Genomic DNA, 19,586 nt, shown 5'->3' on the forward strand with positions numbered 1-19,586 from the left:
CATTTTATAGCTTCTTACTTCTTTTTTGTGTTTTAATAAGTTTTACTTTGGTTAGAATGAAAATGAACTAAAAATGCATTATTGGTTATAAATTCTGTTTTTGTTCATTTTCGTAGGTCACCATCTTGGCCTTGGATCAGCATGCTCCGTTGCTCGGATGAGGTGAAGATCTTCATGAAACTTGTTCCAATGGATGTTGACTAGAACATATCCAAATTTGAGCTCCATTGAACAAGTGTAGCCTATCCAACTGATCTGCATGTTACAACAGCTCACCAATGATGCAATGTGAAGTGAGAAAAATAGTTGCAGCAAAGGAGTTGCTGGAACAACTGTCAAGATATCTTCAGGTTATGAGATATTTGTAGATACTTTGCCACCCCAATCTTTCATAAAGATAGAACTCATTAAAGAATTAAAAGTTGGCTGCCAAACTTGGTTGGACTCACGTGATGGAGTTGGAAGGTGGAAACCAATTCAAGTTGGAATTGAGTTACCACTTTGGAAACAAATGGAGGTGGCAGCCAGCACTTGTAGGCTATATATATTTTCAGATTGTTCTCAAGAGAGTAGTGTGGAGAAATTCAAGAGAGATACACGGCAAAGAGAGAAAGAGTGAGGAAGAAAGAGAACAATGATGGAAAGGAAAGAACCAAGAGCTAATAACTCTTTTAAACTTGTTCTTCCTTTCCTAGTTCTCATGTAAATTATGTATTTTAGTTTCTTTGTTTTGTTTTAAATATTAATTATGTCTATTTAAATTACTTAACTAAGGTTGGATGAAACACCATTATTAAATAAAGTTCTAGTTTTTATTATCAATTCTCAAATATTGTGGTATTCAATGATTATAATTTTCACTTCACATGATTAATAGATTAATCTTCTTTTCACCACTTCTATCATGTATTGTGACATATAACATGTATTTGTGGTAGTTAAGAGTTTGGATTAATCTATTAATTCACCCTTGGTTTTTATTTCTAATTTACAAATTTCTTTGATATTTTGTTATTCAAATGAACTTTTTCACATAGGATGCTTAGGAAACTTTGATCCTTTGTAGTTAAATAATTTTGTTTACATTTTATGCTTAGAATTTGTACTTATGAAGGGAAGGAAAATTTACTTATGATATAAATTACAAGCTTAATTGATAAATCTTGAGAAAGCAGTAGATTGATTTCTAGATTGCTACTCCATGGGAATTGAAAGATAAATAATTAGGATCTTATGGAATAATGGTGTGGATTCCAATACCTTAGTTATTTTTCTTATAAATTTAAATCTTAATTTCAGTTTATTGTCATTTCTATATTTGTTTTATGCTTTATTTAATTTTCTTTATGAACAAAGAAAACACCATTTAAATCAACTAGGTTGGCAATGAAATTAACTTGGGTATAATTGGTTTTCCATCTTTACACGCAATCCCTTGGGTACGATCTCGCTCTTACACGCTTATGCTATATTCGATTCGTGCGCTTGCGAGTTTATAACTTTTAAAAGAAACCTCTTTTGAGGCACAACAATAGTTCAATTCGAATTAAAGTATGGTGTCTACTCTTAATTCAAACCAAGATAGCTAACATGCAAGCCTAAATGGTGATCAATCATTCAAACTAGCATATTAACTTATAAGCATAATGAATAAGAACAAAAACCATAATTGAAACTTGGAAACTAATTAAACTTGAATACTAAAGAAAAGAATTTACATAATGAAAAGTAAAGTGGAACTAAGAAAACTTAAGAAGAATTTCAGCACAAATATTTCATTATAACAATTGAAAACTAGAAAATGAAACTAAGAGAATTTGAGGGAGAGAAGGGAAGGGAGCTCTAGAGAAGTGTTTGAGAGCTCCCCCCCTTGGGGTGTGTTTACAAGCTTAGAGAACTTCCCTATTTATAGGCCTAGGGGAAGTGAAAATCTGAATTCAATATGGCTAATGCATACAACACTTGTTTTATAAAATCTGAAATGGTTGATGCACTTGTATTAGAAAATCTAAATTGGGTGATGCACTTGTATTAGAAATTCTTGAATTGGTTGATGCACTTCACCAATAGATCCCACCAGCAGCCCTAGCTCATCTTCATGTCACCATGACCAAGCTTCCAACCAGAAATGATAGCTCATACCTAGCTCACCATGACCAAGCATCCAACCAGCACATGCTGAGGTCAGCATGACCAGCAACTTCAAGGGCTTACAACTTGGGCTTCTCTTAATCAAATTAGGACTTTAAGCACTCCAAATTGAAGTTCAGAATGTCTTCTTTCCAGCCATATGTTATTTGGGCCAATCCAAGGTCGGAGGAAGAAGTTAAGGCCGAAACAAATTGCTAACTCATTTTCCGCGCTGATAAGATCCATCCTGAGCATGGTTCTGTGTTTGCTAGGTAACGGACTCCAGATTTATCCAATGGGGCTGAATTTTGGATATGTTATAGTACACACCAATTGGAACAACTTTCATGAAGAATGTGGCCTCATTCGAGCTATGTAGGTTGTTGAAACAATGCTTGCAATATGACCTACGGAACTGGACTGGCAGGGGGCTGTAGCCAAAATGAGTTTGTCTTTAAGCTCTTCATCCATTCATCCAAATTAGGCCTTAACATGCTTGAATTTGCATGAATTATGCTCTCTAAAGCCATCATTATTACCTAAAGCTCAATGAACTGAAAGATAAACACAAAAAGGATTAAAAACACAAGTTTAACTCAAAAACATAACCAAATCATAAGTTAAAAGTTTACAAAATGATATGTAATTTATGCACCGATCAGCAGTCGACCACTAGAAAATGAGTGTAGAGGACCGTTCGTCTGGGGATGGTACCGACGGCGAATGGGAGCTGGACACTGCCGATCGGTTCAACCACGTCGCCAGAGAAGCTCAGGAGAGGGGTGATATCCTTGTTTAGATGCCGAGGGTCCACGCCGAGGGCGTTAAAAGCGTCGGCGAATAGCACATTGACTGAACTGCCGGTGTCTATGAGGATTCGGCCTACGTCGAAATCTGAGATATCGGCCCGTATGATCATGGGATCGGAGTGGGGGAAGATGATGCCTCGCTCCTCTTCCTCAGAAAAGGTGATAGGTTCCCAACCGTTTCGTTGAATTTTGTCATTGCGTCCTCCCGCTACTGATCGGTGCATATTTACATATCATTTTGTACCCTTCTAGCTTATGATTTGGTTATGTTTTTGAGTTAAACTTGTGCTTTTAATCCTTTTTGTGTTTATCTTTCAGTTCATTGAGCTTTAGGTAGTAATGAGGGCTTTGGATAGTAAATGATGCAATCCATGCATGTTAGGGCCTAATTTGGATGAATGGATGAAGAGTTTAAAGACAAACTCAATTTTGGCTACAGTCCCCTGCCAGCTCAGTTTCGTAGGTCATATTTCAAGCTTTGTTTCAGCAACCTACATAGCTCGGATGAGAACACATTCTTCATGAAAGTTGTTCCAATGGGTGTGTAATATAACATATCCAAAATTCAGCCCCATTGGATAAATATGGAGTCTGTTACCTAGCAAACACAGAGCCATGCTCAGGATGGATTTTATCAGCGCGCAAAATGAGTTAGCAATTTGTTTTGGCCTTAACTTCCTCCTCCGACCTTGGATTGGCCCAAATGATATATGGCTGGAAAGAAGACATTCTGAACTTCAAGTTTGAGTGCTTAAAGTCTTAATTTGCTTAAGGGAAGCCCAATTCGTAAGCCCTTGAAGTTGCTGGTCATGCTGACCTCAGGATGAGCTATTATTTCTGGTTGGAAGCTTGGTCATGGTGACATGAAGATGAGCTAGGGCTGCTGGTGGGATTTATTAGTGAAGTGCATCAACCATTTCAGATTTTATAATGGAAGTGTTGTATGCATTAGTGAAGTGCATCAACATTTCAGATTTTATAAAACAAGTGTTGTATGCATTAGCCATACTTAATTCAGATTTTCAGCTTCCTTAGGCCTATATATAGTGAGGTTTCCCAAGCTTGTAAACACACCCCAAGGGGGGGAGCTCTCAAACACTTCTCTAGAGCTCCCTTCCCTTCTCTCCCTCAAATTCTCTTAATTTTGCTTTCTAGTTCTCAATTCTAGCTTTCATTTTGCTTCTTAGTTGTAATTTATTTTTCTTTGTTATGTAAATTCTTTTCTTAAGTTTTCAAGTTGAATTAGTTTCCAAGTTTCAATTATGGTTTTTGTTCTTATTCATTATGCTTATAAGTTAATATGCTAGTTTGAATGATTGATCACCATTTAGGCTTGCATGTTAGCTATCTTGGTTTGAATTAAGAGTATACACCATGCTTTAATTCGAATTGAACTATGAATAGGAAGAGTATGTATGGACATTCGACAACAGGGATTAGATACATACTTGGTTGTTTAAAATGTTCTTCTATGCTTAATGGGTTCCTAATGCTTAATTTTAGGTTAGACAACAAATGATCAAATTAGGGAATTAGGAACACAAGGTTATGACCACACACCATGGCTTAATCATACTTTAGCTAGAATCAATCCATTAATCTAAATTGAACTTGGGAACTTATTTGCTTGAGTTACTTTCTTATTTTCTTCCTTCTTTCATGTTCTTTGTTTTTGTTTCTGTTTTGTGTAGGAAAATTGAATTGGAACATTCAATCACCAATCCCTGTGGAATCGACCTCGCACTTAAATACGCTAAACTACCAACGGTTCGTGCACTTGCGAGTATCACAAGTTGAGGATGCAGCTTAATCCATTTTGGTGGAGCTAAATCTACGCAACAGCTACGCTGAGGATCTGTGGATGCCGAACGGCACGAACGTAGTTTTTGACGGATCGGTTGCTGGCTTCGGCAATGGGCGCCCCTCCACTGATCATATTGATCTGCCGATTCAATGATTTATCCGTTGCTGGCTTGGCGTTTAAATACTGATCCAGCTTTCCGTCATTGATGAGGTGTTCCACAATTTTGCGAAGCGCGATGCATGATTCCGTATCGTGGCCGTTGTACTTAGGGGTGGCAATTTCGGACACGACCCGATACACGACTCGAAACCCGCACGAGAAATTAGCGGGTTCAACCCGCACGATAAAAAAACAGGTCAATTTCGGGTCAACCCGTTCTGACCCGTTTAATAAACGGGTGGGTTTCGGGTCAACCCGCTAACCCGCTATAATACCTATCTAACCCGTTTATTAAATGGGTCGTGTCACAGGTCGTGTCAACCCGTGTACAACCCGCTAAAAAATGAAGAGAAATGGAGACTTCAACACACACACAAGGGGTTTCGAACCCCTACCACCCTCATTTCTCTCAAACGTCTTATCCACCATGCTACATACAACTTTGTGATTTTTTGGTATGCCTTTTGATATTTATAATGTTTCTTTTTCTTTTGTGTTTTCCTTTCTTTTCCCGTCTCTCTTCTCCTTTTTTTTTTCTTTCTTCTTTCTCCTCTTTTTTTTTCTCTCTCTTTTCCTTTCCTCTTCTCTCCTTTTTTTTTTCTTTCTTTTCCTTCTCTTTAGTTTTCTCTCATCTCTCTTTTTTCTTTCTTTCTTTTCCTTCTCTTTAGTTTTCTCTCATCTCTCTTTTTTCTTTCTTTCTTTCCTTCAATCTTCTCTCCTCTCTCTCTCTCTCTCTATTTTTTTTTCTTTCTTTTCCTTATCTCTTCTCTCCTCTCTCTATCTTTTTTTTCTTTCTTTTCCTTATATTTTCTCTACTCTCTCTGTTTTTTTTAATTTAAATTTTTTCAGTTCTGAGTTTCGTAACATGCATGTTATTATTTATGAACCCGTTACTTATATTTGTTAGTAATTGTTCCTTATAATTTGAGTTAATTATGTAACTAGGGTTTAGGTTTTAATGTTTTAAAGAGAGAAAGGCAAAATGAAATAACTATTTTATATATAAAAAAAATATAATTACTTGATTAAATTATCAACATTTAGAATTTTTTATTTTTTTAAATTTTCTATTACTTAGCGCCGTTAGCGGGTTAATAGGTTAACCCGAAACCCGCACGGGAAATATATGGGTCGACCCGAAACCCGCACGATTATTAAATGGGTCATAGCGGGTTGACCCGAAATTGACACGGGAAATAAATGGGTCGACACGAACCCGACACGAACACGACCCATTGCCAGCCCTAGTTGTACTAGTGGTACCGACAGAAGACACCGGTGTCTTTTTCGCTCTGGCGAGGGAGTTTTCGATTGTTCGGCTTCGGTATCATATTCCCTTCGGTCAGGAGAACATGCTCATAGGTAGTGTTGAGCAAAGTGAAGATTTCGTCTGGCCGATTCCCCTTGTGGTTGCCCTTCTTGTTGTTGTCCTGCCGATCCCGTAAGTTGTCTTTCCGCTTATTTCGCTGAGTGGAAAAAGCAGGGACAGGGGGTGCCGTTCGGTAGGGGGCCTGGTTTGCCGATCGATCGACCGGGAATCGGTCGTAGTTTTGCGTTGGAGGCTGATCGGTCGACGCCGTTTTGTTTATTGGGGTCGAAGCCGATCCCTTGGAGTTGAAATGCTCGGCCTTGGCGTGGATAGCCGCCTGTTTCATTAATTCGGAGTAGGTGGTCCAGTTGCTGCTGTGGACCAAATAACGAAACTGAGACGACCGAAGGCCGCTTTTGAAGGCACCGAAGGCCGCCCTGTCGTTAGTTTCCGGACATCTGGAGTACTCATGGCTGAACCGAGCCGCATATTCCCTCAACGGCTCATCGTCCTGCTGCCGAACGGTATAAAGGTCATCGGCGGAATACAGGCGATCGGTTTGAATCATAAAATGGTTGAGGAAGGTTTGCTTCAACTGATTAAAATTGTCGACCGTGTCTGGCTCCATCCGATAGAACCAATTCAGAGCGGCTCCGGTCAGGGTGGAGGGGAATAGCAAACATTGGCCTTCGTCCGTCAGTCCTTTGCAACCCAGAGCTGATTGGAAGGTATGAATGTGGGTAACGGGATCTTCCACCCCCGAATAGAACGATATGCGGAGTGCTTGGACCTCCTTCTCGTGTCTGAATGTCCGGATTCGATTGGTGAATGGCCCTGGCTGTACCGTTCCCCATGTTGGTGTCCGAGCCTGGTCTTGTTCCTTCTCGATGCGATTCATCTTCTGTAGGAGGAGACGAATAGTCGGATCGGTAGATGGAAGGTCGTCACCAAAGGGCTCGACCGCTCGGTTCCCTGTGCGTTGGTCAGCATTGTGACCTCGCCTCCCTTGGTCTGCCGTTCGGCTGGGGCTTTTCTCGTAATTTCCTTTTCGCCGATCGTTGTCCTGGTTCGATCGGTGGCTGTGGCGTTGTGCAGAGGGCCCTGCTGATGAGATTGTGGTTCCTGGAGATGTTGGAACATAATCTGATTCGTCCGTCTCTTCCAGGCCGATCGCACTGTACCTCTGGCGTAGGGGGGATTTTGGTCCAAGTACCTCCAGGCGTGGATCGTCGAGCCTCGCCCGGACCTGGATGGGCGAGGACTGCCATTCCCTCCGCCGATCGTTGATCCTCTCACGACAATCAGAATAAACGCGATATTCGGGATGGCGCTCCTTTGGAGTGGGCACGAACAGTCTTCGGGAGACAGTCGGTCCGTTCGCGGCCTGCTGCTTCCCCTTATCCTGGAAAGTGGGCTTTCGTACGCTTTTAAACGATTTCTCCTGCCGAAGCTGTGTGGTTGGTTCCCGATCGTTCTGCAACTGGGCGGAAAGTGTTTGTTGTTGATGCAGCTGCCTCTGGGTGTCATCCAGTTTAGAGGCGAGAACATTGTTGTGCTCCTGCATTCTTGCCATATCCTGCTGTAGGGTCTCCATACGAGCCTCCAGGGTGGTCGGCCGAGCAGGTGTCTGAAGCAAGGGAGCTATACTTGGCTCGCCACCGAGGCCGAGGATGGGGCCATCGGTGGGGAGGGCCGAAGATGGATTCATTTTTTGGTCTCAGAGTTCTTTGTTTTGAGATATGGGTTGATCGATAAGCGATTCCAACAGACGGCGCCAATCTGTTGGCACTAAAAACTGAACAGATGGAGATGAGTGCAACTTACAAGTGGGATGGACGATCGAGAGATCGATTGGATGTTGGATGCCGATTCTTCTTGTCCTTGGATGCTGATCCTGAATAGAAAGAAGTCGAGACTCGTAAGGTCTATGGAACCGGTGTGGAACTAGCCTAAGACCCTCCGATGCCGAAGTAAGTTTGTTGTTTTAAGAGCTCTTGCTGTTGACCATATAGAAGTATAAAAGTCAAGCTGAAAAGTCTTACCCCTGTATTGTAGTGGAAGGGGCATATTTATAGAGGGCATTTAGTATGCTCTTAGTGCTTATTTTCGATGTGGGACTCGTGGGAGGGCCTTCTGAGGTCGACACGAGTCCTTAAATATTTTGGGCGGGTACTTCGAGGTTGATTCTCTACAATCGGTAAGGGATGCCGATTGTAGACGAGTTGGGCTCGTAATGGCTGTTCGCAGCTTTGAGGCAATTCCATCGGTGGCCGATGCCGATTGTCCGAGGCCTTGGGTACTTGGGCGAGTTTATAAGGTCCACGTGTCGTTGTACGAGTGGAGGGTCAAATATGGTACAAACAAAAGTATTGTTCAATACATTCACCAAACAAAAGCAATAATTATAGAATCTCTCAGGTGAAGTACCTAAACTAATAGAGTTCAAAATTGTATTGTAGTGAATAAGGTATCATATGGATATTTTTGCCCAATCTCGGGCCCGAGCTCGAGCCCAAGCACGGCACGAGCACGACCCATTTCATTTTGGGCTTGGTAATTTCTTTTTTACACGAACTTGATCCTCTCTATTGAAGAAGTAAGTAATATCCAAAAAGATTTTCTTCATTGTGCACTTTAATGCGTCAAAACTTATTTCAAGCATATTCATAATGTCTTTTTCAGGATCTTCATCAAGTCTATGAAATGCTTCTCACTATTCTGTTATGTTTTTCTCCCTAAAATATGAACCCATAACTACAAGAGCTAAAGAAACGTCACCATCATATTCTATATATATATTTTTTTGGATAACTCTTTATGATGTGGAGCATCGATTTCCTTAAAGGCATTTCAACAGAAGAGTTGATAATTTTCACCAACCTTCAACTTGTCAACCTCGTATATATTATCTGCAAGTAGTCCACACGTCCCCAACTCACACTTCTCTCTAGTTGTTATAATCACTCGACTCCTTGGACCCAACTAGGACTTATCTGCTAAAGCCTTTATTTGATCTACTTTATCCACATCGTCCAGAACGATAAGTACCTTCTTATTCCTTAGCCTATCACATAATAATTGATCCCCAAATATTTATTACAGATATCTTTATTGCAATACATCGAGGTTACAAAGAGATATTTTTGCAACCAAACTATACCATTTTCTTTTGTGGATTCCCTTTTGATAGAGAAAACGAGCGAATAAAATCAAACTAGTTCTTGATTAAAACTTTGTTTGTGAGAGTTGTCTTACCTATACCCTGCCCATATTTGAGTTAGAAAATGGAAGTTAAATGGGCTGGTGGTTTGGCCCGGTCCTGGGCCCGAGCATGAGACTAGCACGGCCCATTCAAACGGGCCCTTAATTATTCAGCTACATTGTAGCTAGCAATCTAGCATCCATTGCCATCCGTCCTCCATTTCTTTTTCCTTCATATGCTAAAAATTAAATTATAACACCTCTGCTACTTGATCTACAGTTTGATGGTATCATATGGATGGTTTGGCCCAGTCTTGGTCTTGGGCCTGGGCCCGAGCACGGCATAAGCACGATCTATTTTATTGTAGACTTTCTAATATCATTTTTACACGAACTTGATCCTCTCTATTGAACAAGCATGCAGTGTCTAGAAAAACTTTCTTCATTGTTCCCTTTAATGTGTTAAAACTTATTTAAAGCACATTCATAATGTATTTTTTAAGAATCTTCATCAAGTCTTTCAAATGCTTATGACCATTAAGTTACATTTTTTTTCCCCATATGAACCCAGAATTACAAGAGCCAAATGAACGCCATCATCATATTCTACAAATTTTTTGGACACCTCTTTATAATCATGTAGAGCATCGTTTTCCTTAAAGGCATTTCATATGGATATTTTGGCCCGATCTTGGGCCCAGGCCTAAGCACGGCACGAGCACGACCCATTTCATTGTGGACTTTGTAATATCTTTTTTACATGAACTTGATCCTCTCTATTCAAGAAGCAAGCAATATCTAGAAAGATTTTCTTCATTGTGCGCTTTAATGTGTCAAAACTTATTTCAAGCACATTCATAATGTCTTTTTCAAGATCTTCATCAAGTCTATGAAATGCTTCTCACCATTATGTTACGTTTTTCTCCCTCAAATATGAACCCATAACTACAAGAGCTAAAGGAACGTCACCATCATATTCTATAGTTTTTTTGGATACTTTTTTTTTTTATGTGGAGCATCGTTTTCCTTGAAGGCATTTCAACAGAAGAGTTGATAATTTTCACCAACCTTCAACTTGTCAACCTCGTATATATTATCTGCAATAGTCATGTCTCCAACTCATGCTTATCTCTAATTTCTATAATCACTCGACTCCCTAGACCTGACTAGGACTCATTTGCTGAAGTCTTTATTTGATCTACTTTATCCACATCGTCCAGAACAATAAGCACATTTTAATTCCTTTGTCTATCACGTAATAATTGGATCCTCAAATATTTATGGGATATGATTTCTCCACTCCCCTTTTCTCCACTTACACTCCATTTTGCTTTTTAATATTTTTTTAACCAATTTTGTTCTTTCTCTTTCCTATTCTACCCTTACCCTACATTAATTTCTTTTTTACTTCACTTTTATATTAGTTTTTTTTTTATACTTAATTTTCCAACTTGCACTCAATTTTCAGTATTTTTTTTTCCCTTTAATCGAGTAAGAAATTAAGTTTTATTTTTTCCCCTTTAATATTGAAAATGGAGTGTAAGTTGGAAAATTAAGTATAAAGAAAAAGAAATAATATAAAAGTGAAGTAAAAAAGAAATTAATTTAGGTAAGGATAGAATAGGAAAGAGAAAGAACAAAATTGATTAAAAAGTATTAAAAAGCAAAAGGGAGTGTAAGCGAAGAAAATGGGAGTGGGGAAATCAGCTCCCATATGCTGGAAATAGATATTTCTGTCCAATTTTTGACTCAGTAAGCAAGTGTTCATGATATTATGGACGAAATTGAAAGAAATTTGGTGGAATTTGTAATGTGTCCTTGAATTGCAAGGATATCAAACTATAAGGATGAAATTAAATGAATTGAAACTACAAGGATTGAAGTGAAATAATTGACAAACTACAGAAACCAAAACTTACTTTTTACCCTTGAAAAATCACCATCATTTTTTCCAACTGGAGGTGGAGCATATTCTTGCGTTTGCTACTCTGGTTGCCACGGTATCTTAAACTTCGTAAGCCCGGCCTAGTGCCAACTACCTCTCAAATAATGAAGAAAACTCCAAAACCTCAACCAACTAACTTTTTCCACAAACTCTTACAATTCCCACCTGTTGCTCTCACAGTCTCACTGTTTCATCACGACACCAAATACCGAAGAAGGATTTATTTTCGCAAAAAACCCAAGATAAGGATTTCTCATATCCACTCCTCTTGTTTTTTTGAGTTTCCCATGGCCTGTGTTGAAATTTGACTTGTTTTTTCATTTGGTTATCGGTTTTTTTGTGAAAAATTCTCGTTTTTCACTCCAAAGTTTCAAAAGGACCATGCTCTTTGCAATTCTCTAGTTCCATGGTGCATGCTGTAGTAGCTTAATCTAACTGTTTTCTGAGATGGGTTCCTTCACAAATTTCATGGCATCTGCTATTTTCTTCGTAGTTTTATCATTTTTTCTTGTTCCCACAAGAACCCAAGAAGAAGGATTCATATCTGTTGTCATATCCAGCCAGGGTCTTGAGTTTTCCAAGGACTTGCTAATAGAGCAGGCTGTTTCCTCTATAATCCCCCTTCAACTGCCTCAGATTGAAAAGTCTGTGAAAATCCCACTTGTTGGCCAAGTTCATGTTGTTCTATCCAATATCACAATCTATAATGTTGATATTGCTTCTTCATATGTGGAGACTGGCGACTCAGGCATTGCTTTAATTGCTTCAGGAGCCACAGCAAATTTGAGTATGGATTGGTGGTATTCTTATAGCAGTTGGTTATTTGATATTTCAGATAATGGGGACGCCTCCATTCAGGTATACAGAGCAACTTAGAAAGGCTATTCTTTGTTCTTTATAAACTTTTTTGTTCTCTTTTATTTTGCTTTGATCTTGCTTTAATGGCATTTGAATTATGAACCAACACATAGGATTATGGTAGATGAAGCTGTGTTTTTCCTTTTTTTTTTTTCTGGAAATTTGTAGTTCACTTCTAATTAGACTTGACATAGATTTTATGGAACCAATAGGCCTCTGATAAGTTGATAACCCTTTGGCTAGCCATTTTCTGTATTTTCTTTACCTCTTGAGGACAGTGAGAAGTGACCAACGTGGAGTGGCATCAGCTGTCTTGTTTCCTTAGGAAGCCTCATGTTGGTTTCTTTTGTGGAGTTCTAATCATTACGTCCCATAATTTCATATCATAAGTCAATGTAACAGATTTGTAAGTAGAAAATGAAATTATGATACAGTTAAACAAAGTACTGTTATAGTGAACTTTCTGTGGTCAAACTCTGTAATGACCTGCAATATGTTACGTGCGTTCCAAGATCATTGAGTCATGAGAAATTTCCATTGAGCTTGAATTTTTGAAAGGAAAGAGGTAGAGGATTGGAATGAATTAAACTAAGATACAATGTTCTTAGCAAACTTAATCTTCTTTCTCCCCAATTTGTTTGATTTTACCTTGTTAAAAAGTGGTGTTGCTTCTAAAAAAGGTTGAAGGTATGGAAGTGGGTGTTACCTTAGCTTTGAATGGCCAAGAAGGAACTCTTAAGCTGTCTGTTTTGGAATGCGGATGCTATGTGAAAGATATCTCCATTAAGTTGGAAGGTGGAGCATCTTGGCTTTACCAAGGGTATGCAATCCTCTTAATCAACTTTGCTATGAGAAAGACTTATTTGCCTCTTTGTTTCTGTCAAAGGTCGTTCCATACCCCCTCCTCTGTTCCCAATTTTTGTAGTTGGATCTGCATCTATATCAACCAAGGCCACTTAAGGTCCACCCATCTGGTTTAAAATCCTTTTTCTGACCCCAAATATTGCTGTTGATCCTCTGACATTCTCTTTCAGGTTAGTGGATGCTTTTGAAGGTCAAATAGTTTCTGCAGTTGAAGACAATATTTCCAAGAAAATCAGAGAAGGAATAATGAAGCTTGACTCCTTACTGCAATCACTTCCGAAACAAATCACACTGGATGACATTGCTGCTTTGAATGTTACATTTGTGGGCAATCCTGTATTGAGTAATTCTTCCATTGAATTTCAGATCAATGGTCTATTCATGGCTCCCAATGATGATTTTGCTTCCAGACTATACAATAAAGGTTCACTAGGTCCTGTTCCATTCAATGCTCCAGCTAAGATGGTTGAGATATCATTACACGAAAATGTCTTTAGCTCAGCGTCCTTAGTTTTCTTCAATGTAAGTTTATTCTTTTCACCTCTGTTTTTTTTAAGATAATACTAAACAATAATCATTCATTTATTCCTTTTTTGAAATTCTTCATTCTTCTTCCAATAAGGTTATCTATAGTTATCAAACTTCTGTGTACCGAAATCTTACTTCACCATTTCACAACGAACTGACCTGTGCCTGGCCGGATTTGTACCCCTGTAGCTCTATATTTTAGAGTTACATAGTGAAACTAAGATATTATTTTCCCCCTTGTATTCGTTTAGGCAAATTATATGCAATGGGTGATCAACAAAACACCAGACCAGTCCCTTATGAACACTGCTGGATGGAAATACATTGTTCCTCAACTGTACAAGCAGTATCCCAATGAAGATATGGAGCTTAATATATCTGTATCTTCTCCACCAATAATGACAGTTGTTAGCAATGGCATTAATATCACTGTGTACCCTGATGTGACAATTAGTGTCATGGATGCTGATGAAGTAATACCAGTTGCGTGCATATCATTGGTATGCTTCCTTGGAGTGTTTGTATCCTCCCATTAGTTTCATGCACATTTATATCTCCTGGTTCATTATGATTTTCCACGAGTTTTTTGTTGGTGCAGGAGATTCATGCTTCATGTTCTCCAGATATCTTGATAAATAAACTAGCTGGTACAGTTAAATTGAATCATGTTACTGCATATTTGAAGTGGAGCAAAATTGGTAACCTTCACATGCATCTTGTTCAGGTACATTCCTTTGTTTCATGAAATGATTGAAATTATTGTTTTAAGCTTCGAATGCACTTTACAGAGCTTTTTTCTTCTTATGTTTTTTTTTCTTTCCCTTTTTCTGTGTGACTTCACATAGCATTGTTAATATAGTTTTGTTAACAGAGCCAGCCTGTCAATCATAGTTGAATATAAGCATTTCCTGTTATATCAAGTAGTGTAGAGACATAGTACAAGCAGCAGGTAAATTTTTGGACCTCTTGGTCTTAATTACTTGTTAATGAGCCCCAACTGTGAGTGCTCATGAACCTGTATCAACTTGTGGGGCAAACGAGATTTGATATGTTATGCAGAATGTTTATAATTTTTTTTTCTGTGACAAATTTATAAGTTGAATTCTAGTACATAGCCTACGGACAGCGTTACTTTAAAATGCATTTTTTATGTCAACTTTGTCCCGTGTATTTTTTATGACAATGTATCTTAGGGAAAATTTAATTGATCTTCTCCTGTACATTCTCCTCTTAATATAGAGCCATTGCTCCATTTGATATCAATACCATCAAGATTTTTAAACTGCAGGCCATATTGTCAACAATTCTCAAAACTGTTGTGGTGCCATATGTGAATTTACACCTCTGGAAAGGACTACCTTTACCACTTCCTCATGGGTTTACACTACATAATTCTGAAATTATCTCCATCAATTCAAGGCTTTCCATATTCAGCGATGTTGCGATTGCAGAACGATCTCCAACATCAGTAAGCAGACCTTTAATTTCAATCAGATAGTATGTAAACTTTGTATACTAGTAGGTGTTTGTTTTTCTGTGTACATCATTTTAGAACAGTGAACCCAATGCAAAGTCAAAAGATTAGTTTAAAACGTTTGTTGTAATGAAGTTTTGTTAGGATTCTGTTGTAAAACTATGCTGCATAAGTTGTTCATTACAAATGTTTTTGACTTCTTGACGAGCTAAAGGCTCAAAGCTTAGGCTGAGTTTCTCCTACCAGTTTTAACTTATCAGCTACTGGTTTACATGATAGAGCCTTCTCATACCCCATCCTTCCCAACTCCTGTCTCTCCTTCCCTCCTCACTGACTTCTCTGTCTAGTGGATATGAATAACAGGAGAGAAGAAACAATAAAATTGGAAGTGCAGTATTAATAATCCTTTTTTTTTTTTTCAGAGAAAAGCTGAGTGCTAGACAAAATTACCATTGTGGTTGTGAGTTTTCTGGTTTGTGTGATTTGTGCACATTATTAGGATTAATTTCTCTATCAAAATAGGGTTTCTGCGTTTGGATGAACTGGATATTTTGGTGTCTGGTGCATGCATGTCCTCGGTCTTTGACAAAAGTACGAGATATTGAAGAAACAACTTGTTTTTTGAGAATCTGATGTTTTTATTCGAAACCATAAAGTGGGTCAAGTGTGATTACAAATTTTCTTAGAGTTTCTTATGTACTTAATAAGCTTGAAATAGTTATGTTTGTCCACTTTGTTTAGCAGTTGGCATGATTTTCAGCATCCTACGTACCGATTGCCTAGCACAAATCATTTTTATGTCGTGTTCGAGTCAAACCTTATCAGGTTGGGTTGGTGACAAGGTGACATGATAATAACACATTTAACGAGTTTGACCAGTGTTCATTCTTGAAACATGATAACGACACGTTATCTTTGTGAAATATGTTTTTATCTTCTTTGAAAAACCTTTTTTTTTTTTTTGGTAAAGTCTTTTTTTAACCATTGGACTTATAACTTATTGTCTATGTATGTTTTTTTGGTGAAATATGATTGGATGTATGTTATGTAATGTGCTTAGCATAAGTTTTTATGGTAATATTTGTGTATTTAATATTATTTCACATTTTGGTGTTTGATTGACAAAAAATAAAGAGAAACACATAAATGGGTGAAACATGACACAACACGCAAAATTTGTGAATGAGTTTGAGTTCATATATTTGGGCATGATAAGTCAACGAGTTGAGTTTGAGTTGAGCATAATCTTACACGACATGAGAAAATGATACAACTTGAATATGTTAAAAAACAACACTTGCTGCATTATGTGTTCTTCTTCTCTATAGATGTGTTGAATCTTACAGTCAAACTTAATTACTTCTCAAAATGTATATATTGACACCTAGAGATGAGGTTAAGCATAGGATGGTCATGATCGCACAGCACACTTGGATCCACAATGATAGGAAACCACCCAGATTTACAAGCCAAGGCTGATAGATTCTAAACGGGCTTGCTAGATTCTAATTACTACTGCTATTTGCTTCTGTTAGACGCCCAAAACACTTCAAACACACGATATTACAACCAAGGAGACCATTTTGCACCAATGCTAGGAATACGATCACCAACACAAACTACAACCACAGCAGTGGCAATGCTGAGGAGACAAGTCTGAGTAGATACCATGACTCACTTAAGCAACTGGACAAGCTCAACTTCATGAAAGCTGTAAAAATCCTCTTCACTGGTCCACCTTCCAAAAAGAAGTTTGGGTATTGCTTTGCTTTGCATTTTCTGTTTCTTTCATTTGTTCTCTGTGTTGGTTTTGTTTTTGTTCTTAAATCTTGTAGGTTGTTTTTGGTTCTCATTGGCATTGTATGAAACAAATTTGTGCATGCATGTAGACACTAGACGCTTTGTAGCTGGGAGAATGTTAAAATGAAAATTTTATTGAAATCAGTAGCGTGGTGGGTGTTTTAAGGTTTAAGTGAACGAGTGCTAATAAAGGTGGTGTGGAAATATTGAATTTGATGCCATTTGCTAAAGCACCTGTTCAAGGATAGGAAAATGTTCAAGCAAAGGTTTGTGTATGTGTAAAATTTAAGAAGGAATGCATTTTAGTCAACCCCAAATAAATCATTCTAATTATTTGAGTCTTTAATTGTTAGAATTTCCTATTTGGAGTTAAAAGTAAACAAATTTAATGATTAGGTCTTTGGTAATACATAAGTACTGGGAAAGGAACTTTATACACTGTCACTAGTTTTGCAGTAAGCAACTTAATTTTCATCTCTTCTAGGCTAGAATGACCTTATTTGTGACTGCGTGCTCCAGATTATTTGCCAAATAAATCATTAGAGAACGAGATTATCTGTACTTTAAATGTGACTGGTATCTGAGACATGTTCTTACCTTTCTCCTTTTCATGGTTAGGCTCGATTTCCATATGGTACAACTGTTCTTTGCTTGCATGCCTTCCTTGGGTGTGTATCATGTTTCATATTTGATTTTCTCATGGTTTCACACTACTAAGTAAGAACTTATTTTGTGTAACAGCTGTGTATCTGGTGGCTCAATATGCTCGCTATGAAATCAGAAGAATGGAAGCTGTAACTGAACCAATATGCTTTTGTGCTGATATCTTTAGCCTAAATAGTGCATATATATTAGTTGCTCTTTATTGGATTGTATGCCATTGTGTGTTTCTTCCATCATACCATCGTACCATCATTTATCTTTTTTCCTTTTTCTCCATATTTGCTCTAAATCTATGATTCTTCTTTCATTGTTTGAATTCACCATTTACAATCCAAGGATACTCCTCAAGAATCTGTCTAGTTTCCTAAACAACCTTTTCAGAAACATGCTGCAATGATTTTTTTTTTTTACTGATTCACTCATCTGGCTGTTTATTCGCACACACTCTTATATCAGGTTGGTCATCATTGGTATATTTCTTGCAAAGATGAAGCATTGTTGATGGCATGCCTCAAAGTTACCTGAGTTAGAGATTTGGCAACGATAGTGTTGTGAAACCAAAAGTTTCACATATACAGGTTTATGATTTGCATATTACCAACTTTATACTAAGACACAAACACACACACATGTATAACCGTATATATATGCTATCTAAATATTGGATATTTAGAAGATCATGGGTGCATAGTTTTTCCTTAAATTATTGAAAACGTTAGGTTGTAAACATTCTAAGTTCTAACTAACCATGTACAACTTCAACTTTTCTAACTAATCATATTTGTAAATTGGCCAAGATATGTGTATCGCTAACATTTATTTCTTTGTTAATCTTGAAATCCGATGCTTGCTATTTGGTTGCCTGCGGTTAAAAACTTTACTGGATTTCTTTTTATTTATTTTCCTTTCCTCACCGAAATCACCATCTCAGGAACTGGAGGAGAAAAAGTAGAAAGAAGAAGAGAAAGCAAAGGAACAAGAAATAGAACTAAATGCTGCTGAAGAAAAAGAAGTAGAATCTAATCCGGAACTTTTGGAGGTGAGAGTGAGACTACATAAACTTGAAGAAACTCTGAAGGAAATTGTGGTTGAATCAAAGAAGCAAATGAATAGTAGCCAAACAAAAGCGCATGAAGGAGGAAATGAGAAGAAAGTAACAGAAGCAAGTAGCCATAGTAGTTTACTTTAGAATATAGCAAGCCCGTTGAGAAATATCCCCTCAGTAAACAGGATTCTGTAGAACCAAGACCAGCCCTCAGCAAAGAGAGGGCAGTACGTCAGCAGCCGGTTCCTAATGCTAACTCGCAGGATCCGGAGGGCAAGACCCCAGCTTCTGAGGATGCTGAAAGATGAAGAGAAGTTCTTTCAGTTATTGTCTATAATTTTTCGTGTAGCATAGGCAAGAGGAAACACGTGTATAGAACAAATTGATTTTTAGTTTGGGAGTTTAATACGAACTCAATTGTCTTTTCTTCTTCACCCTTTTCTGCTTGCAACATGCAAGAAATACTTGTAGAGCTTTTTTCCCAGTCTTGATCACTGTGAGTATCTTGAGAGCAGACTTTTGTTGCAAGATATTGCGTGGCCGTTGGTTCTTGAGTGGTATCTGGAGCAGGAAATGCAACTTGCATTGGTCATTTTTTAAACAAATTGGCCATCTGAAATGCAAGGATGCATGCACTTCAAATTGCCGGTTCTACTTAGACTGGTTGATTTTTTTAACCATCTCCTAACTTAAACAGCCTCATTGTTGAATTGTATAGATTGGAATCATGTTGAAAGTCTGGTACTAGAGTTGTAACTTCAGCAACAAGGCTCAACCTGAGTTTTGAAGCTATAAGCATTTATCACGGTTATAACTTGCTTTGAAAATTTTCGTTTGATTTTGTGACTTGCAGGCCTTCCCAAAAGGTTACGTCTCACTCAAACTTGATGTTTCAAGGGTTTCAAGGTTCATCTCAGTTTTAAGAAGCCAAAGCCTGTTTCGTTTTCGCACTTGATATTTTTTTAGGTGAGACCCAAAGGTATCCACCGCCGATCGC

At 38.1% G+C, this 19,586-nt stretch overlaps 1 protein-coding gene across 7 annotated transcripts; it reads left to right on the plus strand.

Annotated features, from left to right (window-relative positions):
* The first annotated feature begins 11,477 nt into the window (after positions 1–11,477).
* LOC110769135 (putative BPI/LBP family protein At1g04970) lies at positions 11,478–18,650 on the plus strand. 7 transcript variants are annotated; one of them, XR_015833080.1, is made up of 9 exons: positions 11,479–12,215; positions 12,896–13,035; positions 13,250–13,601; positions 13,859–14,107; positions 14,206–14,331; positions 14,896–15,075; positions 17,623–17,675; positions 18,001–18,122; positions 18,476–18,650. XR_015833080.1 is itself a non-coding variant. In XM_088247474.1 (8 exons), exons 1-8 carry the CDS (start codon positions 11,805–11,807, stop codon positions 18,044–18,046), a joined length of 1,557 nt encoding a protein of 518 aa, XP_088103600.1. In that variant the 5' UTR covers positions 11,479–11,804; the 3' UTR covers positions 18,047–18,469. The 7 variants fall into 7 exon arrangements, 4 of the variants coding, with proteins under 4 accessions (XP_088103600.1, XP_088103661.1, XP_088103631.1 ...); XR_015833128.1 differs by lacking the exon at positions 13,859–14,107 and having other exon boundaries at positions 11,478–12,215; XM_088247474.1 differs by lacking the exon at positions 18,476–18,650 and having other exon boundaries at positions 18,001–18,469.
* The last annotated feature ends 936 nt before the right edge of the window (positions 18,651–19,586 follow it).

Source organism: Prunus avium, chromosome 1, assembly GCF_965620075.1.
Source record: "Prunus avium chromosome 1, drPruAviu1.hap1.1, whole genome shotgun sequence".
Lineage (NCBI taxonomy): Eukaryota > Viridiplantae > Streptophyta > Magnoliopsida > Rosales > Rosaceae > Prunus > Prunus avium.

Coding starts and splice junctions, on each gene's coding strand:
- LOC110769135 (XM_088247474.1), top strand. CDS start 11,805: ATGGGTTCCTTCACAAATTTCATGGCATCTGCTATTTTCTTCGTAGTT. Junction 14,332..14,895: donor TTCACATGCATCTTGTTCAG/GTACATTCCTTT, acceptor TTTAAACTGCAG/GCCATATTGTCAACAATTCT. Junction 17,676..18,000: donor AAATCAGAAGAATGGAAGCT/GTAACTGAACCA, acceptor CTCTTATATCAG/GTTGGTCATCATTGGTATAT.